The 19,656-nt window shown below is 41.4% G+C and overlaps 1 protein-coding gene across 2 annotated transcripts in view; it reads right to left on the reverse strand.

The window, feature by feature from the left end:
- Positions 1-14,349: 14,349 nt before the first annotated feature.
- The window catches only part of CWC22 (CWC22 spliceosome associated protein homolog), a 295,530-nt gene continuing 290,223 nt past the window's right edge, over positions 14,350-19,656 (reverse strand). For both annotated transcript variants that reach the window (XM_053698519.1, XM_053698518.1), the window contains one exon: positions 14,350-14,958. In XM_053698519.1, coding sequence (XP_053554494.1) covers positions 14,741-14,958 — 218 coding nt within the window. In that variant the 3' untranslated portion in view covers positions 14,350-14,740. The remainder of the gene's footprint in view (positions 14,959-19,656) is intronic.

Here is a 19,656-nt window from a genome sequence, read left to right on the forward strand (position 1 = left end):
CTAATATCCTTTAAGAGATCCCTCTCTACATATCTCAAAACAGAATGTGCCTGTCATGGTTGATTAAATATTTCCTACCAGTTCTATGTTAAATGTTTGCATATATTGTGTATTATTATTGTTTTTGTATTTTATTGTACCCTATTGTATCAATGCAATGTTTTGTGGTCCCAGGACATACTTGAAAACAAGAGAAATCTCAATGTATCCTTCCTGGTAAAATATTTTATAAATCAATAATAAATAAATTATTGTAAAGTGGAAGCATCTAGGGGCAATAGCTGCCCAGTGAGTACTGAAGAGTGAAAATTTGCTTACCATCTGTTGCATCGCTCACTAGAGTACGAAATGGCCTCTTAGAGCAACATCAGCACAAGAACTGTGCCCATAGAGCTTCATGAAATAGGTGTCCATGGCTGATCAGCTGTACACAAGCCTCACAACAACATGTGTAATGCCAAGCTTTGGCCAGAGAGGTGTAAATCCTGCTGCCACTGGACTCTCATGCTTCATTGTCTGGCAGTTCGATGGAAGAATCTGGATGTGGCTGATTTCAGGAGAAATCTACCTCTTGGAATACATAGAGCCTAATGCAAGGTTGGGTTGAAGAGGGATAATGGTCAGGGGCTGTGTTTTCAATGTTTGGGCTAGGCTCAATAGCTGCAGTGAATGCCATTTTAATGCTACAGTATATACAAAGACATTGTGCTTTCAACTTTGAAGCTACAGTTTGTGGAAGGCCCTGTCCTGTTCCAGCATGATTTTGCCCCTGTGCACAAAGCAAAGTCCATTAAGGCATAGTTTGAACAGTTTGGTGTAGAGGAATTAGAGTGGCTTGCCCATTAGGGTTGGAACGCAGATTGTGAGCCAGACCATCTTGTCCAGCATCAGTGCCTGACCTCACAACTGATCTTTTGACTGAATGGGAACAAATTCCCACAGACACGCACTACAATGTTGTGGAAAGCTTTCCCAGTAGAGTGGAAGCTGTTATAGTCACCAAGGGTTGGCAAATTCATATTAATTCCCATGGTTTTAGAATGGGATGCCCAACAAACTCATAAAAGGTGTGATATCGGGTGTCCACATACTTTTGGCCTATTTGGGTCATTATCTTCCTGTAGGATGACCACCTAACAACTAAGAGTATACCAGAGGGTATTGCATGGCACTGCAAAATTCTGAGGTAGTGTTTTTGGTTCAGGGTGCCACTCAGTCTGTGAAAGATACAAACTCTGAATGCAGCAAGAGCCCCAGATCATCACGCTTCCTTCTCTGTATTTGACAGTTGGTGTCTACTAAGTGCATACAAAAATAAGATCCATAAGACCTTCTTGCAGTCTTAACTAGTCCACTAGTAGTACTTCATGGTCTATGCAAGCCTGCGTTTTCCTATTTTACCACCTTAGCAACAGCTTTCTTGATTCCGATCTACCTATCAAAACTGCAGATCAAAATGTTCTCTTCACAGTTAAAAGTAAGACTTGCTTACTTTGGCCAGTGTTAAGCTATCACGCAAGCTGCTTACTCTCAGAAACGTGGCCTCTGTTGCGTCTGCCAGACCTCTCCCTGTCAGTTTTTCCTCCAGTTTCCAAGTCTTTAGATGGTGTAGGAAATATGAAATTGTACTCAATGGCAGCATGGCTTTCTTTGCAATTTCTCTAAAAGGGTTATAATTAGCTGTCTGCCTTTTGTGAATTGCCTTTCGCTTATTAAAATAGGATTATTGTACTTCCTGCAGTACAATACTGTCCAAATAATGGTGTAGTAATGTAGCCCTTTCCAATTTTTTTTTTTATATATACAGAGAATTTTAAAGTATTCATCAAAATTTGGGGGATTTGTAGAAATTGATAGCATTGAATTTCAAGACCTAATATACTTTCAGTGCTGCAGAAAAGTGTAAGGTTGTTAACCAATTACTTCATAAAAAAGGCCTTTTTAAAAAAAAAAAAACAGAATTTATGCTTACCTGATAAATTTCTTTCTCCAACGGTGTGTCCGGTCCACGGCGTCATCCATTACTTGTGGGAATATTCTCTTCCCCAACAGGAAATGGCAAAGAGCACAGCAAAAGCTGCCCATATACCGCCTCCTCAGGCTCCGCCCCCCCAGTCATTCGGCCGACGGTTAGGAGAAAAAAGGAGAAACTATAGGTTACCGTGGTGACTGTAGTGTATAGAGAAAGAAATTTTTCAAACCTGATTAAAAAACCAGGGCGGGCCGTGGACCGGACACACCGTTGGAGAAAGAAATTTATCAGGTAAGCATAAATTCTGTTTTCTCCAACATTGGTGTGTCCGGTCCACGGCGTCATCCATTACTTGTGGGAACCAATACCAAAGCTTTAGGACACGGATGAAGGAAGAGAGCAAATCAGGTTACCTAAACAGAAGGCACCACGGCTTGCAGAACCTTTCTCCCAAAAATAGCCTCCGAAGAAGCATAGGTATCAAATTTGTAGAATTTGGCAAAAGTGTGCAGAGAAGACCAAGTCGCTGCCTTACATATCTGATCAACAGAAGCCTCGTTCTTGAAGGCCCATGTGGAAGCCACAGCCCTAGTAGAGTGAGCTGTGATTCGTTCAGGAGGCTGCCGTCCGGCAGTCTCATAAGCCAATCGGATGATGCTTTTCAGTCAGAAAGAAAGAGAGGTAGCAGTAGCTTTTTGTCCTCTCCTCTTACCAGAGTAAACGACAAACAAAGATGAAGTTTGTCTGAAATCCTTTGTTGCGTCTAAATAGAACTTTAAAGCACGGACCACATCTAAATTGTGTAACAAACGTTCCTTCTTTGAAACTGGATTCGGACACAGAGAAGGAACAACTATTTCCTGGTTAATATTCTTGTTGGAAACTACTTTTGGAAGAAAACCAGGCTTGGTACGCAAAACAACCTTATCTGAATGGAACACCAGATAGGGTGGATCACACTGCAAAGCAGATAATTCAGAAACTCTTCTAGCAGAAGAAATAGCAACCAAAAACAGAACTTTCCAAGATAGTAACTTGATATCTATGGAATGTAAAGGTTCAAACGGAACCCCCTGAAGAACTGAAAGAACTAAATTTAGACTCCAAGGAGGAGTCATGGGTCTGTAAACAGGCTTGATTCTGACCAAAGCCTGTACAAAAGCTTGTACATCTGGCACAGCTGCCAATCGTTTGTGTAACAAAACAGATAAGGCAGAAATCTGTCCTTTTAGAGAACTCGCTGACAACCCTTTATCCAAACCCTCTTGGAGAAAGGAGATAATGTTAGGAATTTTAATCTTACTCCAGGAGAATCCCTTGGATTCACACCAGCAGATATATTTTTTCCATATTTTATGGTAAATCTTTCTAGTCACAGGTTTTCTGGCTTGGCCCAGAGTATCTATCACTGAATTTGAAAACCCACGCCTGGATAAAATCAAGCGTTCAATTTCCAAGCAGTCAGCTGCAGAGAAACTAGATTTGGATGTTCGAATGGACCTTGTACTAGAAGATCCTGTCTCAAAGGTAGCTTCCATGGTGGAGCCGATGACATATGCACCAGGTCTGCATACCAAGTCCTGCGTGGCCACGCAGGAGCTATCAGAATCACTGATGCCTTCTCCTGTTTGATCCTGGCTACGAGCCTGGGAAGGAGAGGAAACGGTGGAAACACATAAGCTAGGTTGAACGACCAAGGCGCCACTAATGCATCCACTAGAGTCGCCTTGGGATCCCTGGATCTGGACCCGTAGCAAAGAACCTTGAAGTTCTGACGAGACGCCATCAGATCCATGTCTGGAATGCCCCATAATTGAGTTAACTGGGCAAAGACCTCCGGGTGGAGTTCTCACTCCCCCGGATGGAAAGTCTGACGACTCAAATAATCCGCCTCCCAGTTGTCTACTCCTGGGATGTGAATTGCAGATAGATGGCAGGAGTGATCCTCCGCCCATTTGATGATCTTGGATACCTCTCTCATCGCCAAGGAACTCTTTTTTCCTCCCTGATGGTTGATGTAAGCTACAGTCGTCATGTTGTCCGACTGAAATCTTATGAATCCGGCCTTCGCTAGTTGAGGCCAAGCCCGGAGCGCATTGAATATCGCTCTCAGTTCCAGGATGTTTATCGGGAGAAGAGACTCTTCCCGAGACCATAGACCCTGAGCTTTCAGGGAATCCCAGACCGCGCCCCAGCCTAATAGACTGGCGCCGGTCGTGACAATGACCCACTCTGGTCTGCGGAAACTCGTTCCCTGAGACAGGTGATCCTTAGTCAACCACCAACGGAGTGAGTCTCTGGTTACCTGGTCTACTTTAATCTGGGGAGACAAATCTGCATAGTCCCCATTCCACTGATTGAGCATGCACAGTTGTAATGGTCTTAGATGAATTCGAGCAAAAGGAACTATGTCCATTGCTGCAACCATCAATCCTACTACTTCCATGCACTGAGCTATGGAAGGCTGCAGAATAGAGTGAAGAACTTGACAAGCGTTTAGAAGCTTTGACTTTCTGACTTCTGTCACGAAGATCTTCATTTCTAAAGAATCTATTATTGTTCCCAAAAAGGGAACTCTTGTTGACGGAGACAGGGAACTCTTTTCTACGTTCACCTTCCACCCGTGAGATCTGAGAAAGGCTAGAACAATGTCTGTATGAGCCTTTGCCTTGGAAAGAGACGACGCTTGAATTAGAATGTCGTCTAGATAAGGTGCCACTGCAATGCCCCTCGGTCTTAGAACCGCTAGAAGGGACCCTAGAACCTTTGTGAAAATTCTGGGAGCAGTGGCTAAACCGAACGGAAGAGCCACGAACTGGTAATGTTTGTCCAGAAAGGCGAACCTTAGGAACTGATGATGATCTTTGTGGATAGGAATATGTAGGTACGCATCCTTTAAATCCACGGTAGTCATATACTGACCCTCCTGGATTGTAGGTAAAATTGTTCGAATGGTTTCAATCTTGAACGATGGAACTCTGAGAAATTTGTTTAGAATTTTTAAATCCAGAATTGTTCTGAAAGTTCCCTCTTTTTTGGGAACTACAAACAGGTTTGAGTAAAACCCCTGACCTTGTTCCACTGTTGGAACTGGGTGTATCACTCCCATCTTTAACAGGTCTTCTACACAATGTAAGAATGCCTGTCTCTTTATTTGGTCTGAAGATATGCGAGACATGTGGAACCTTCCCCTTGGAGGAAGTTCCTTGAATTCTAGAAGATAACCCTGAGAGACTATTTCTAGCGCCCAGGGATCCGGAACATCTCTTGCCCAAGCCTGAGCAAAGAGAGAGAGTCTGCCCCCTACTAGATCCGGTCCCGGATCGGGGGCTACCCCTTCATGCTGTCTTGGTAGCAGCAGCAGGCTTCTTGGCCTATTTACCCTTGTTCCAGCCTTGCATTGGTTTCCAAGCTGGCTTAGCCTGGGAAGCGTTACCCTCTTGTCTAGAGGCTGCAGAGTTAGAATACGGTCCGTTCCTGAAATTACGAAAGGAACGAAAATTGGACTTATTCTTAGCCTTGAAAGGCCTATCCTGTGGGAGGGCATGGCCCTTCCCCCCAGTGATGTCTGAAATAATTTCTTTCAATTCTGGCCCAAAAAGGGTCTTACCTTTGAAAGGGATATTAAGTAATTTTGTCTTGGAAGATACATCCGCCGACCAAGACTTTAGCCAGAGCGCTCTGCGCGCCACAATTGCAAACCCTGAATTTTTCGCCGCTAATCTCGCAAGTTGCAAAGCGGCATCTAAAATAAAGGAATTAGCTAACTTAAGTGCGTGAATTCTGTCCATGACTTCCTCATATGGAGTCTCCTTATTGAGCGACTTTTCTAGTTCATCGAACCAAAAACACGCCGCCCTAGTGACAGGAATAATGCACGAAATTGGTTGAAGGAGGTAACCTTGCTGAACAAAAATCTTTTTAAGCAAACCCTCCAATTTTTTATCCATAGGATCTTTGAAAGCACAATTGTCCTCAATGGGAATAGTCCTGCATTTGGCTAGCGTAGAAACTGCCCCCTCAACCTTAGGGACTGTTTGCCATGTGTCCTTCCTTGGGTCGACCATGGGGAACAATTTCTTAAATATAGGAGGTGGGACAAAAGGTATGCCTGGTTTCTCCCACTCCTTAGTCACTATGTCCGCCAGCCTTTTAGGTATCGGAAAGGCATCAGGGTGCACCGGGTCCTCTAGGAATTTGTCCATCTTGCACAATTTTTCTGGAATGACCAAAGAGTCACAATCATCCAGCGTAGTTAGTACCTCCTTAAGTAATGCGCGGAGATGGTCTAACTTAAATTTAAACGTCACAACATCAGGTTCTGCCTGTTGAGAAATTCTTCCTGAATCAGAAAGTTCTCCCTCCGACAAACCCTCCCTCACTGCCACTTCTGACTGGTGTGAGGGTATGACAGATAAATTATCGTCAGCGCACTCTTGCTCTACTGTATTTAAAACTGAGCAATCACGCTTTCTTTGAAATGCTGGCATTTTGGATAAAATATTAGCTATGGAATTATCCATTACAGCCGTTAATTGTTGCATAGTAACAAGCATTGGCGCGCTAGATGTACTAGGGGTCGCCTGCGCGGGCATAACTGGTATTGACACAGAAGGAGAGGATGAAGAACTATCCCCACTACCTTCACTTGAGGAATCATCTTGGGCAACCTTATTAAATGTGACAGTACTGTCCTTACTTTGTCTGGACGCCATGGCACAATTATCACATACATTTGAAGGGGGGACCACCTTGGCCTCCATACATACAAAACATGTTCTATCTAAAGGTACAGACATGTTAGACAGGCTTACACAGGCTAATAATGCAATAAAACCGTTTTTAAACAAAACCGTTACTGTCTCTTTATATGTTAAACAGAGCACACTTTATTTCTGAATGTGTGAAAACTCCGATCTTTACCAAATTTTTACCCTAGTGTCTTAATGCTTTAACAGTATTGCACCCCAATTTTCAAGTTTGTAACCCCTTAAATGAGGAAACCGGAGCTGTTTTATCAATTAGCAATTTTAAACCCACTACAGTCCCAGCCACAGCGTTTGCTGCGACTTCACCTTTCCTTGGGGGTTATACAACACCAAAATAAGCCTTCCAGGAACGTTTTCAATGACCACCAGACCCTCTCACATGAAGCTGCATGCACTGCATCCAAAAGAAACTGCGCAATTATGGCGCGAAAATGAGGCTCTGCCTACTATAGTGAAAGGCCCTTCCTGACTGGGAAGGTGTCTAAACGACTGCCTGGCCCCTAAAAACGTTCCCAAATACTAAAAGTTTTGAAAATCACTTCAAACCTCATAAAAAGATTAAATAAAGCAATCGATTTAGCCCACAAGAGTGTCAACCAGTATATAGCCCATAATAAGCCTTCATTCTGTTATGAGTCTAAGAAAATGGCTTACCGATCCCAAAGAGGGAAAATGACAGTCTTCTAGCATTACAAAGTCTTGTTAGAAAATGGACTAGTCATACCTTGAGCAGAAAAGTCTGCAAACTGTTCCCCCCAACTGAAATTCTCTGGGCTCAACAGTCCTGCGTGGGAACAGCAATTGATTTTAGTTACTGCTGCTAAAATCATACTCCTCTTTTAAACAGAACTCTTCATCCTTTTCTGTTTTAGAGTAAATAGTACAAACCGGCACTATTTTTAAAATAACAAACTCTTGATAGAAGAATAAAAAACTACAACTAAACACCACATACTCTTCACCATCTCCGTGGTGATGCTACTTGTTCAGAGCGGCAAAGAGAATGACTGGGGGGCGGAGCCTGAGGGGCTATATGGGCAGCTTTTGCTGTGCTCTTTGCCATTTCCTGTTGGGGAAGAGAATATTCCCACAAGTAATGGATGACGCCGTGGACCGGACACACCAATGTTGGAGAAAAAAAAAAAACCAAACAAATCTACTGCTTACCTCTAACATTTCAGGTTATTCATTGGACATTTCCATAAAAACGGACAATGGTAATGTGTATATGTTTATATAAAATAGAATAACTACGGGCAGCACCAGTTACTCTTCTGTGATTGGCTAAAGTGTGTGCAATATCCCACAAAAACAGAATTTATGTTTACCTGATAAATTACTTTCTCCAACGGTGTGTCCGGTCCACGGCGTCATCCTTACTTGTGGGATATTCTCTTCCCCAACAGGAAATGGCAAAGAGCCCAGCAAAGCTGGTCACATGATCCCTCCTAGGCTCCGCCTTCCCCAGTCATTCGACCGACGTAAAGGAGGAATATTTGCATAGGAGAAACCATATGATACCGTGGTGACTGTAGTTAAAGAAAATAAATTATCAGACCTGATTAAAAAACCAGGGCGGGCCGTGGACCGGACACACCGTTGGAGAAAGTAATTTATCAGGTAAACATAAATTCTGTTTTCTCCAACATAGGTGTGTCCGGTCCACGGCGTCATCCTTACTTGTGGGAACCAATACCAAAGCTTTAGGACACGGATGAAGGGAGGGAGCAAATCAGGTCACCTAGATGGAATGCACCACGGCTTGCAAAACCTTTCTCCCAAAAATAGCCTCAGAAGAAGCAAAAGTATCAAACTTGTAAAATTTAGTAAAAGTGTGCAGTGAAGACCAAGTCGCTGCCTTACATATCTGATCAACAGAAGCCTCGTTCTTGAAGGCCCATGTGGAAGCCACAGCCCTAGTGGAATGAGCTGTGATTCTGTCAGGAGGCTGCCGTCTGGCAGTCTCGTAAGCCAATCTGATGATGCTTTTAATCCAAAAAGAGAGAGAGGTAGAAGTTGCTTTTTGACCTCTCCTTTTACCAGAATAAACAACAAACAAGGAAGATGTTTGTCTAAAATCCTTTGTAGCATCTAAATAGAATTTTAGAGCACGAACAACATCCAAATTGTGCAACAAACGTTCCTTCTTTGAAACTGGATTCGGACACAAAGAAGGCACGACTATCTCCTGGTTAATGTTTTTGTTAGAAACAACTTTCGGAAGAAAACCAGGTTTAGTACGTAAAACCACCTTATCTGCATGGAACACCAGATAAGGAGGAGAACACTGCAGAGCAGATAATTCTGAAACTCTTCTAGCAGAAGAAATTGCAACCAAAAACAAAACTTTCCAAGATAATAACTTAATATCAATGGAATGTAAGGGTTCAAACGGAACCCCCTGAAGAACTGAAAGAACTAAATTGAGACTCCAAGGAGGAGTCAAAGGTTTGTAAACAGGCTTGATTCTAACCAGAGCCTGAACAAAGGCTTGAACATCTGGCACAGCTGCCAGCTTTTTGTGAAGTAACACAGACAAGGCAGAAATCTGTCCCTTCAAGGAACTTGCAGATAATCCTTTCTCCAAACCTTCTTGAAGAAAGGATAGAATCTTAGGAATTTTTACCTTGTCCCAAGGGAATCCTTTAGATTCACACCAACAGATATATTTTTTCCATATTTTGTGGTAAATTTTTCTAGTTACAGGCTTTCTGGCCTGAACAAGAGTATCAATGACAGAATCTGAGAATCCACGCTTTGATAAGATCAAGCGTTCAATCTCCAAGCAGTCAGTTGGAGTGAGACCAGATTCGGATGTTCGAACGGACCTTGAACAAGAAGGTCTCGTCTCAAAGGTAGCTTCCATGGTGGAGCCGATGACATATTCACCAGGTCTGCATACCAAGTCCTGCGTGGCCACGCAGGAGCTATCAAGATCACCGATGCCCTCTCCTGATTGATCCTGGCTACCAGCCTGGGGATGAGAGGAAACGGCGGGAATACATAAGCTAGTTTGAAGGTCCAAGGTGCTACTAGTGCATCTACTAGAGTCGCCTTGGGATCCCTGGATCTGGACCCGTAGCAAGGAACCTTGAAGTTCTGACGAGAGGCCATCAGATCCATGTCTGGAATGCCCCACAGTTGAGTAATTTGGGCAAAGATTTCCGGATGGAGTTCCCACTCCCCCGGATGAAATGTCTGACGACTCAGAAAATCCGCTTCCCAATTTTCCACTCCTGGGATGTGGATTGCAGACAAGTGGCAGGAGTGAGTCTCCGCCCATTGAATGATTTTGGTCACTTCTTCCATCGCCAGGGAACTCCTTGTTCCCCCCTGATGGTTGATGTACGCAACAGTTGTCATGTTGTCTGATTGAAACCGTATGAACTTGGCCTTTGCTAGCTGAGGCCAAGCCTTGAGAGCATTGAATATCGCTCTCAGTTCCAGAATATTTATCGGTAGAAGAGATTCTTCCCGAGACCAAAGACCCTGAGCTTTCAGGGGTCCCCAGACCGCGCCCCAGCCCACCAGACTGGCGTCGGTCGTGACAATGACCCACTCTGGTCTGCGGAAGCTCATCCCCTGTGACAGGTTGTCCAGGGACAGCCACCAACGGAGTGAATCTCTGGTCCTCTGATTTACTTGTATCGTCGGAGACAAGTCTGTATAGTCCCCATTCCACTGACTGAGCATGCACAGTTGTAATGGTCTTAGATGAATGCGCGCAAAAGGAACTATGTCCATTGCCGCTACCATCAAACCTATTACTTCCATGCACTGCGCTATGGAAGGAAGAGGAACAGAATGAAGTATTTGACAAGAGTTTAGAAGTTTTGTTTTTCTGGCCTCTGTCAGAAAAATCCTCATTTCTAAGGAGTCTATTATTGTTCCCAAGAAGGGAACCCTTGTTGACGGAGATAGAGAACTCTTTCCATCCGTGAGATCTGAGAAAGGCCAGGACAATGTCCGTGTGAGCCTTTGCTTGAGGAAGGGACGACGCTTGAATCAGAATGTCGTCCAAGTAAGGTACTACTGCAATGCCCCTTGGTCTTAGCACCGCTAGAAGGGACCCTAGTACCTTTGTGAAAATCCTTGGAGCAGTGGCTAATCCGAACGGAAGTGCCACAAACTGGTAATGCTTGTCCAGGAATGCGAACCTTAGGAACCGATGATGTTCCTTGTGGATAGGAATATGTAGATACGCATCCTTTAAATCCACCGTGGTCATGAATTGACCTTCCTGGATGGAAGGAAGAATTGTTCGAATGGTTTCCATTTTGAACGATGGAACCTTGAGAAACTTGTTTAGGATCTTGAGATCTAAGATTGGTCTGAATGTTCCCTCTTTTTTGGGAACTACGAACAGATTGGAGTAGAACCCCATCCCTTGTTCTCCTAATGGAACAGGATGAATCACTCCCATTTTTAACAGGTCTACTACACAATGTAAGAATGCCTGTTTTTTTATGTGGTCTGAAGACAATTGAGACCTGTGGAACCTCCCCCGTGGGGGAAGTCCCTTGAATTCCAGAAGATAACCTTGGGAGACTATTTCTAGCGCCCAAGGATCCAGAACATCTCTTGCCCAAGCCTGAGCGAAGAGAGAGTCTGCCCCCCACCAGATCCGGTCCCGGATCGGGGGCCAACATCTCATGCTGTCTTGGTAGCAGTGGCAGGTTTCTTGGCCTGCTTTCCTTTGTTCCAGCCTTGCATTGGTCTCCAGGCTGGCTTGGCTTGAGAAGTATTACCCTCTTGCTTAGAGGACGTAGCACTTGGGGCTGGTCCGTTTCTGCGAAAGGGACGAAAATTAGGTTTATTTTTGGCCTTGAAAGACCTATCCTGAGGAAGGGCGTGGCCCTTGCCCCCAGTGATATCAGAGATAATCTCTTTCAAGTCAGGGCCAAACAGCGTTTTCCCCTTGAAAGGAATGTTAAGCAATTTGTTCTTGGAAGACGCATCCGCTGACCAAGATTTTAACCAAAGCGCTCTGCGCGCCACAATAGCAAAACCAGAATTTTTCGCCGCTAACCTAGCCAATTGCAAAGTGGCGTCTAGGGTGAAAGAATTAGCCAATTTGAGAGCACGAATTCTGTCCATAATCTCCTCATAAGAAGAAGAATTATTATTGATCGCCTTTTCTAGCTCATCGAACCAGAAACACGCGGCTTTAGTGACAGGAACAATGCATGAAATTGGTTGTAGAAGGTAACCTTGCTGAACAAACATCTTTTTAAGCAAACCTTCTAATTTTTTATCCATAGGATCTTTGAAAGCACAACTATCTTCTATGGGTATAGTGGTGCGTTTGTTTAGAGTAGAAACCGCCCCCTCGACCTTGGGGACTGTCTGCCATAAGTCCTTTCTGGGGTCGACCATAGGAAACAATTTTTTAAATATGGGGGGAGGGACGAAAGGTATACCGGGCCTTTCCCATTCTTTATTTACAATGTCCGCCACCCGCTTGGGTATAGGAAAAGCTTCGGGGGGCCCCGGGACCTCTAGGAACTTGTCCATTTTACATAGTTTCTCTGGAATGACCAAATTCTCACAATCATCCAGAGTGGATAACACCTCCTTAAGCAGAGCGCGGAGATGTTCCAATTTAAATTTAAATGTAATCACATCAGGTTCAGCTTGTTGAGAAATTTTCCCTGAATCTGAAATTTCTCCCTCAGACAAAACCTCCCTGGCCCCCTCAGACTGGTGTAGGGGCCCTTCAGAACCAATATCATCAGCGTCCTCATGCTCTTCAGAATTTTCTAAAACAGAGCAGTCGCGCTTTCGCTGATAAGTGGGCATTTTGGCTAAAATGTTTTTGATAGAATTATCCATTACAGCCGTTAATTGTTGCATAGTAAGGAGTATTGGCGCGCTAGATGTACTAGGGGCCTCCTGTGTGGGCAAGACTGGTGTAGACGAAGGAGGGGATGATGCAGTACCATGCTTACTCCCCTCACTTGAGGAATCATCTTGGGCATCATTTTCTCTAAATTTTGTGTCACATAAATCACATCTATTTAAATGAGAAGGAACCTTGGCTTCCCCACATTCAGAACACAGTCTATCTGGTAGTTCAGACATGTTAAACAGGCATAAACTTGATAACAAAGTACAAAAAACGTTTTAAAATAAAACCGTTACTGTCACTTTAAATTTTAAACTGAACACACTTTATTACTGCAATTGCGAAAAAGTATGAAGGAATTGTTCAAAATTCACCAAAATTTCACCACAGTGTCTTAAAGCCTTAAAAGTATTGCACACCAAATTTGGAAGCTTTAACCCTTAAAATAACGGAACCGGAGCCGTTTTTATATTTAACCCCTTTACAGTCCCTGGTATCTGCTTTGCTGAGACCCAACCAAGCCCAAAGGGGAATACGATACCAAATGACGCCTTCAGAAAGTCTTTTCTATGTATCAGAGCTCCTCACACATGCATCTGCATGTCATGCTTCTCAAAAACAAGTGCGCAATACAGGCGCGAAAATGAGATTCTGCCTATGATTAGGGAAAGCCCCTAGAGAATAAGGTGTCCAATACAGTGCCTGCCGGTTATTTTACAAAATTCCCAAGATTAAAATAATTCCTCAAGGCTATGGAGTATAAAATATGTTTATATATAAATCGATTTAGCCCAGAAAATGTCTACAGTCTTAAAAGCCCTTGTGAAGCCCTTTTTTTCTGTAATAAAAATGGCTTACCGGATCCCATAGGGAAAATGACAGCTTCCAGCATTACATCGTCTTGTTAGAATGTGTCATACCTCAAGCAGCAAAAGTCTGCTCACTGTTCCCCCAACTGAAGTTAATTCCTCTCAACAGTCCTGTGTGGAAACAGCCATCGATTTTAGTAACGGTTGCTAAAATCATTTTCCTCTTACAAACAGAAATCTTCATCTCTTTTCTGTTTCAGAGTAAATAGTACATACCAGCACTATTTTAAAATAACAAACTCTTGATTGAATAATAAAAACTACAGTTAAACACTAAAAAACTCTAAGCCATCTCCGTGGAGATGTTGCCTGTACAACGGCAAAGAGAATGACTGGGGAAGGCGGAGCCTAGGAGGGATCATGTGACCAGCTTTGCTGGGCTCTTTGCCATTTCCTGTTGGGGAAGAGAATATCCCACAAGTAAGGATGACGCCGTGGACCGGACACACCTATGTTGGAGAAATGTGATTTAAAAGCAGCTGAGACTGGATTGGCTGCATACAACTGCTTGGCACACTAGTAAAGGTGCATGCTGATCAATGACAATCTTTATTTTGTGACTGTATTCCTATGCCTGTTTTTTATTCGTGTTCCTTTTTTCTATTCCATTCCCCACTTGTCTTCCAGTACTTATATAAACCTTATTTCAGTCATCGTCAAAGTCTTAAATACAGTATAATTGCATAATCAACAAATGAATTATAAAAAGACAATGAAATAAGACTTCGGTTTCTCTTTACACGTCACACACAACCCAAACCAGATTCCCTGTGAAATGTCAATTTTTACAGCTTTTAATGTCTTCTCCATGGGTTTGTGAAGTATTTGGCAAAAGCACCCTTGAACATTTTATGGTTACATGATTTCAAGCTGTAGGTAAATGAAACAAAGACCTTTTATATAAAATAATACTTTAATTAAAGACATATATAAAAATGATCTTCAAATTCATAAAGGTTTATATGTCCTTATTAGCTGTTACAATACAGCTTTTGTTTGGTATGGAGTTATAAAATGTTTGTCTAATTAACCATGGCTGTCAAAATCCATGTAGCCGAAAACCGATGAGTTAATTAGTGTCCCAGTCACTATGTTTTATTCCACTGTCTCAAACACAGATATTTTTAAAAACCCATTTAACCAAGAGGATTGTTTAAAAAAAAAAAAAGAACCAAATAAACAGCAACATTAGGACCATTCTACTATTATCTTTTCCTTTTGGACCATACATTACTATGTTACATTATACAGAATGTTTGTTGTAATGCTTTAAATAAAATGTGGGTTAATGAGACATAAGGGATGAACGCTGAGAGCTTGAATGCAAGGAGTGTTTTGACTTGCTGTCTGACTTTCTTGACTTTCTGTTATCAGGACTGGTTTTCCGACGTTCCCTTTCTGACATTTTTTTGTTTTTTTCCTCATTTGCATGTTTTCTAGAAGCTACATTGTGTGAGGTTTTACTTTTCTTCTTTTGAGAATTCCTTTTACTTCGAGAATCATCTGAAAAAAATAAATAAAAAAATAATGTCTATATTCGGCACTATTATGCTACAAAAAAAAACCCTAAAGAGAAGTGCATTATTAAAAAAAAAAAAAAATAGCCAGAATCTGGATGTTTTATTTATACAACAATGCATATTATTTCCTGAAAATATAAAAAAACAAAAAACAGAGCTTTGCTGAAATCACCAATTAACATTTTATTCTATAAGCTAATATTTCCTGAATCTTTTTTATTCTACCACTAGAGTGCTTCTAATGCTGCCATACAATTAGCAGTCTGAAATATCTGGTACTCATACAGGTAGTAATATCTAAAGCAAATGTTCAAGAACATATAGAATAGCTAGAACAAAGTTATAGAAGGAAAAATTAGCATTTGTTTTCCACATCTTGGCAAAGTTGTTGGATTTCAGACCAGACAGGTTAGCTTAACTGACGCTTTAACTTCTGTCTGGGAGCTCAGACATGCTTGGTATATAAATCAACGCAGCAGAGGAAGTCCCAAATTTGTTTTTATATTTTTGATTTCTTATGATTCAATGCTTATTGTTTTACACACACACATATATATATATATATATATATATATATATATATATACACACACATATGTGTATAATATATATATATATATATATATATATATACACATATATATATATATATATATATATGTATACATATACATATATACATACATATACTGTACATACATATACATATATACACACATATACTGTACATACATACATATATATATATTAATGTCCAATAATATGCACTCCCTGGATCTAAGCACAGCACACTTTATTAAGTAGTGACGTTTCGGGGCATTCACCCCTTCTTCAGACAACCCAAAATGTGATACAAACAGTGTTAAATACCCAACAAGCCCCTCCCCCATCTCAGTTCACCAATCAAACAAATAGGAGATCATATTACTTCATGTGCATGAAAATACATCATCAAAACAAATAAGGAAATAGTCATCAGTATTTCAACATAAACAAAATTATAAACAAAATTAGCGTGTAAGGTCTAGTGTGACCTAAATATGTAGTGACATATTCTAATAAGTGACATGTTTAGAGTGGAAATGGATCTATAACCAAATGTACATATGTACGGCTTCTTATAGTGCAACACAGATCAGCAGCCATAAACTGAAAGCAACCGCAAAACTCTGTTCATCTCTAGAACAAGGGAATAAATCACATCTGCATAATCAAAATATAAGGCACTTCGAAACAGAATAATCACCAACAAGTGCGTCCGCCATTACTCACCACGCTATGTTTGGCGTGCTAGGTGGTGGGCGTGGTCACTATCCGTGATCAAACATCCGCCCTACTCATGCGACCTGAATCTGGTCAATCCTGGAGTGGCATTAGGCGTTACCATAGCAACATGTAACGCAACGTAACTGGCCCAACCAGGAGCAGCACACAACCAGTTGCGCATAGTAGCAACAGGTTGCCATGGCAACGTCCAACACCTCCATCCCATATTAAACATTGCAACAAATAACCAAAAAAGGTATTGATGTAGTGGGAAATGTAGTTAGATCATCGTATTGTGGCATAAGCATATCTCACTAAACCGATACTCTAAGTCTAATGCCTATCAAATGATTATAATGTATAATAAATCATTGCTTATCATACCAGCAGGGAATTAGTAGATTACAACATGGCTTATAATATACATATATGGGCATCACCCCTTACTACTTAATATCTAGACAAAGTCAATCTAGTTCTAATTGCGTAGGTTAAGACTTCCTGCATATCAATCATTAGGCACTAGATGAGTCAAAACAACAACACAGTCTAGCTATCAATACTGTAAAACCCACATAATGTCTAGTGAAATAAAAGGAGAAGACCTCCACGACGTGGACGAATGAGGAGAACATAGTATTAAATCTGTCTAATAGTATACTTACTGAAGCGGAACAGAAACTCCTTAACAGAAGTTTGACTTTTATCCCCACTCATAGACCAGATGAGATTGACACATGGTTGGATATTCAGAAATTTAAAAGGAATCTTAAACTGAAAAATCATTTTAAAAAGATGGAACAACAGGAAATGGGAACCATATTTAAAAACAAAAGCACATTTGACCCTCAGCATACAGCTGCTAGTATACAAACATATACCAGATTGGCCCTACAGGATGTTGCAGCAATGCCTGAGAAAAATTTTAGACAGAATATCTCTAAGGATGAACGGATGGCGATCAAAAGTTTGTCACAAGATCCCAACATAGTGATCTGTAAAGCGGATAAAGGTGGGGCTATCGTAGTCCTGAATTACAAGGATTATAGAGAAGAAATTCTCTCGCAATTGGATGATAACATGGTATATCTCCCACTATCGAGGGATCCAACTAACCAATTTCAAGAAATGATTGAGACAACATTACTGGAAGGTTTGGCGGAGGGTTGGATCAACAAGGAGACGTATGATTGGCTATGAGTGTCATACCCCATCTGTCCCATATTGTACACCCTTCCTAAAGTGCACAAGGGCTTGGAGAAACCCCCGGGACGCCCAATTGTGTCTGCGAGAGGATCCCTACTGAGTCCACTGGCACAGTGGATAGACTCATTTCTACAACCATTAGTCAGACATATGAAATCATATGTAAGGGACTCCACCGATGTATTGGGGCAACTCTCACGAATACAAGGTATTTCTGAAGATGATTATTTGGTATCAATGGACGTTACAAGCCTCTATACCATCATCCCACATCAAAAAGGGATGATGGCGATTGAAGATGCTCTTTTGAGATACCCATATGTAGGGCCCGGCAGTGATTATATTATCAAGATTCTGCAATTATGTTTAACACTGAATTTTTTCAGGTTTGAATCTAAATATTACCAGCAAACCACAGGGACCGCCATGGGGTCGAATATGGCCCCCTCATACGCGAACTTATATATGGAGTACCATGAGACCAATATAATGAAGGTATATGACTGTCCTGAAATTATCAAATACATGAGATACATTGATGATGTTCTACTTGTTTGGAGAGGAACAGAAGAGCACTTAAATATTTGGGTACAAAATCTCAATGATCTCCCTTATCCGGTGAAATTAAAGATGGTGGATAATAAAGAGTCTATTGACTTTCTAGACTTGAGAATTTTCAAGGATAATGGACAATTGGAAACTACTATGTATCAGAAACCCACGATAGGAATTCCCTCATGTTGGCAAGCAGTAGTCATCCGAGACCTCTCATTAAAGCCATACCATTGGCACAATTGTATAGAGTAGTGAGGAATAACTCTGTACAGGAGAAAGCTGATGCCCAATTGGAGGAGATGTCTACTAAATTCCTACGAAGGGGCTATACATATGATGCTATCCAACAAGCACATAAAATAGCCAAGGGAACTGAAAGGGACAAACTGCTCAAAACCAGAGATGATAGGCCTTGTGAGAAACGCATGACCTGCATTACTATGTATTCACCAACTGTTGGGATCCTTGCAAGATCAGTGAAGGATCATTGGGATCTACTGGCATCGGATCCAGAGTTACCGTTTAAAGTAATCCCCCCACCTAGGATGGGTTATAAAAGAGGACGTAATCTACAAGATCTGCTAATGAATACTGACCCAAGACATGCATACACTAAAGATACATGGTTACAATCTAAGAGATTGGGGTGTTTTAAGTGCCTTGGATGTACAACATGTAACTCAATGATACAGAGTAAAACATTCCACCATCCACATACTAACAAGTGTTTCAAAATTCAATTCCATCTGACCTGTTCTATGCCATATGTGGTATACTTATTGAATTGCACTTGTGGAATTTACTTCGTTGGAAAGACGGATGACGACATCAAAAAAAGGATGGCGAACCATAGGAGCGCCATCAGAGTTGCACTAAAAGAGGGCAAATCAGAACAACCTGTGGCACGTCATTTTTTACAGATGAACCACACAGTGAAAGATCTACGCTTCATCTTAATCGACCGTGTAACACCACTAAGACGAGGGGGAAATAGAAAGAAGAGACTTTTACAAATTGAAGCGAAATGGATCCACAGACTGGGAACAGTACAACATGGTGGATTAAATGCCAATATTGACTGGCACTGTTTTTTATAATGTCCTTTTTTTATAATGTCTTTTCTTTGATGCTTTCATCATAGTGTCTTTTGACACAGAGTCCATGTAGAGTCCATCTTCTAATACCATACTCCTTGAAACATGAAGCTGGAATAGATGTCTTATAATATGAGTAGTCTCTGAGCCTATGATAAGAAACCTCTACAACTATATGTGTATCTACTGATATAAGTTGGTGGTTTGGTTAGTTTATCAGATGTACATATCCCTATTTGTCTAAGGAAGCTGGAACAGAGGCCTTATAATATAATATGAGTAGCCATTGAGCCTATGATAAGAGACCTCTCCATATATAGGTATTTTTACTGATATAAGTTAGTGGTTTGGATAGTTTATCAGTTGTACACATCCCCATGTATCTTAGGAAAGTAGTGCTATGTTTTTATGGACACTGGATCTAAAGTCCTTTTATTTCACTAGACATTATGTGGGTTTTACAGTATTGATAGCTAGACTGTGTTGTTGTTTTGACTCATGTAGTGCCTAATGATTGATATACAGGAAGTCTTAACATAAGCAATTAGGATTAGATTGAC

The sequence above is a fragment of the Bombina bombina genome, chromosome 1 (genome assembly GCF_027579735.1).
Source record: "Bombina bombina isolate aBomBom1 chromosome 1, aBomBom1.pri, whole genome shotgun sequence".
In the NCBI taxonomy this organism is placed as follows: Eukaryota; Metazoa; Chordata; class Amphibia; order Anura; family Bombinatoridae; genus Bombina; species Bombina bombina.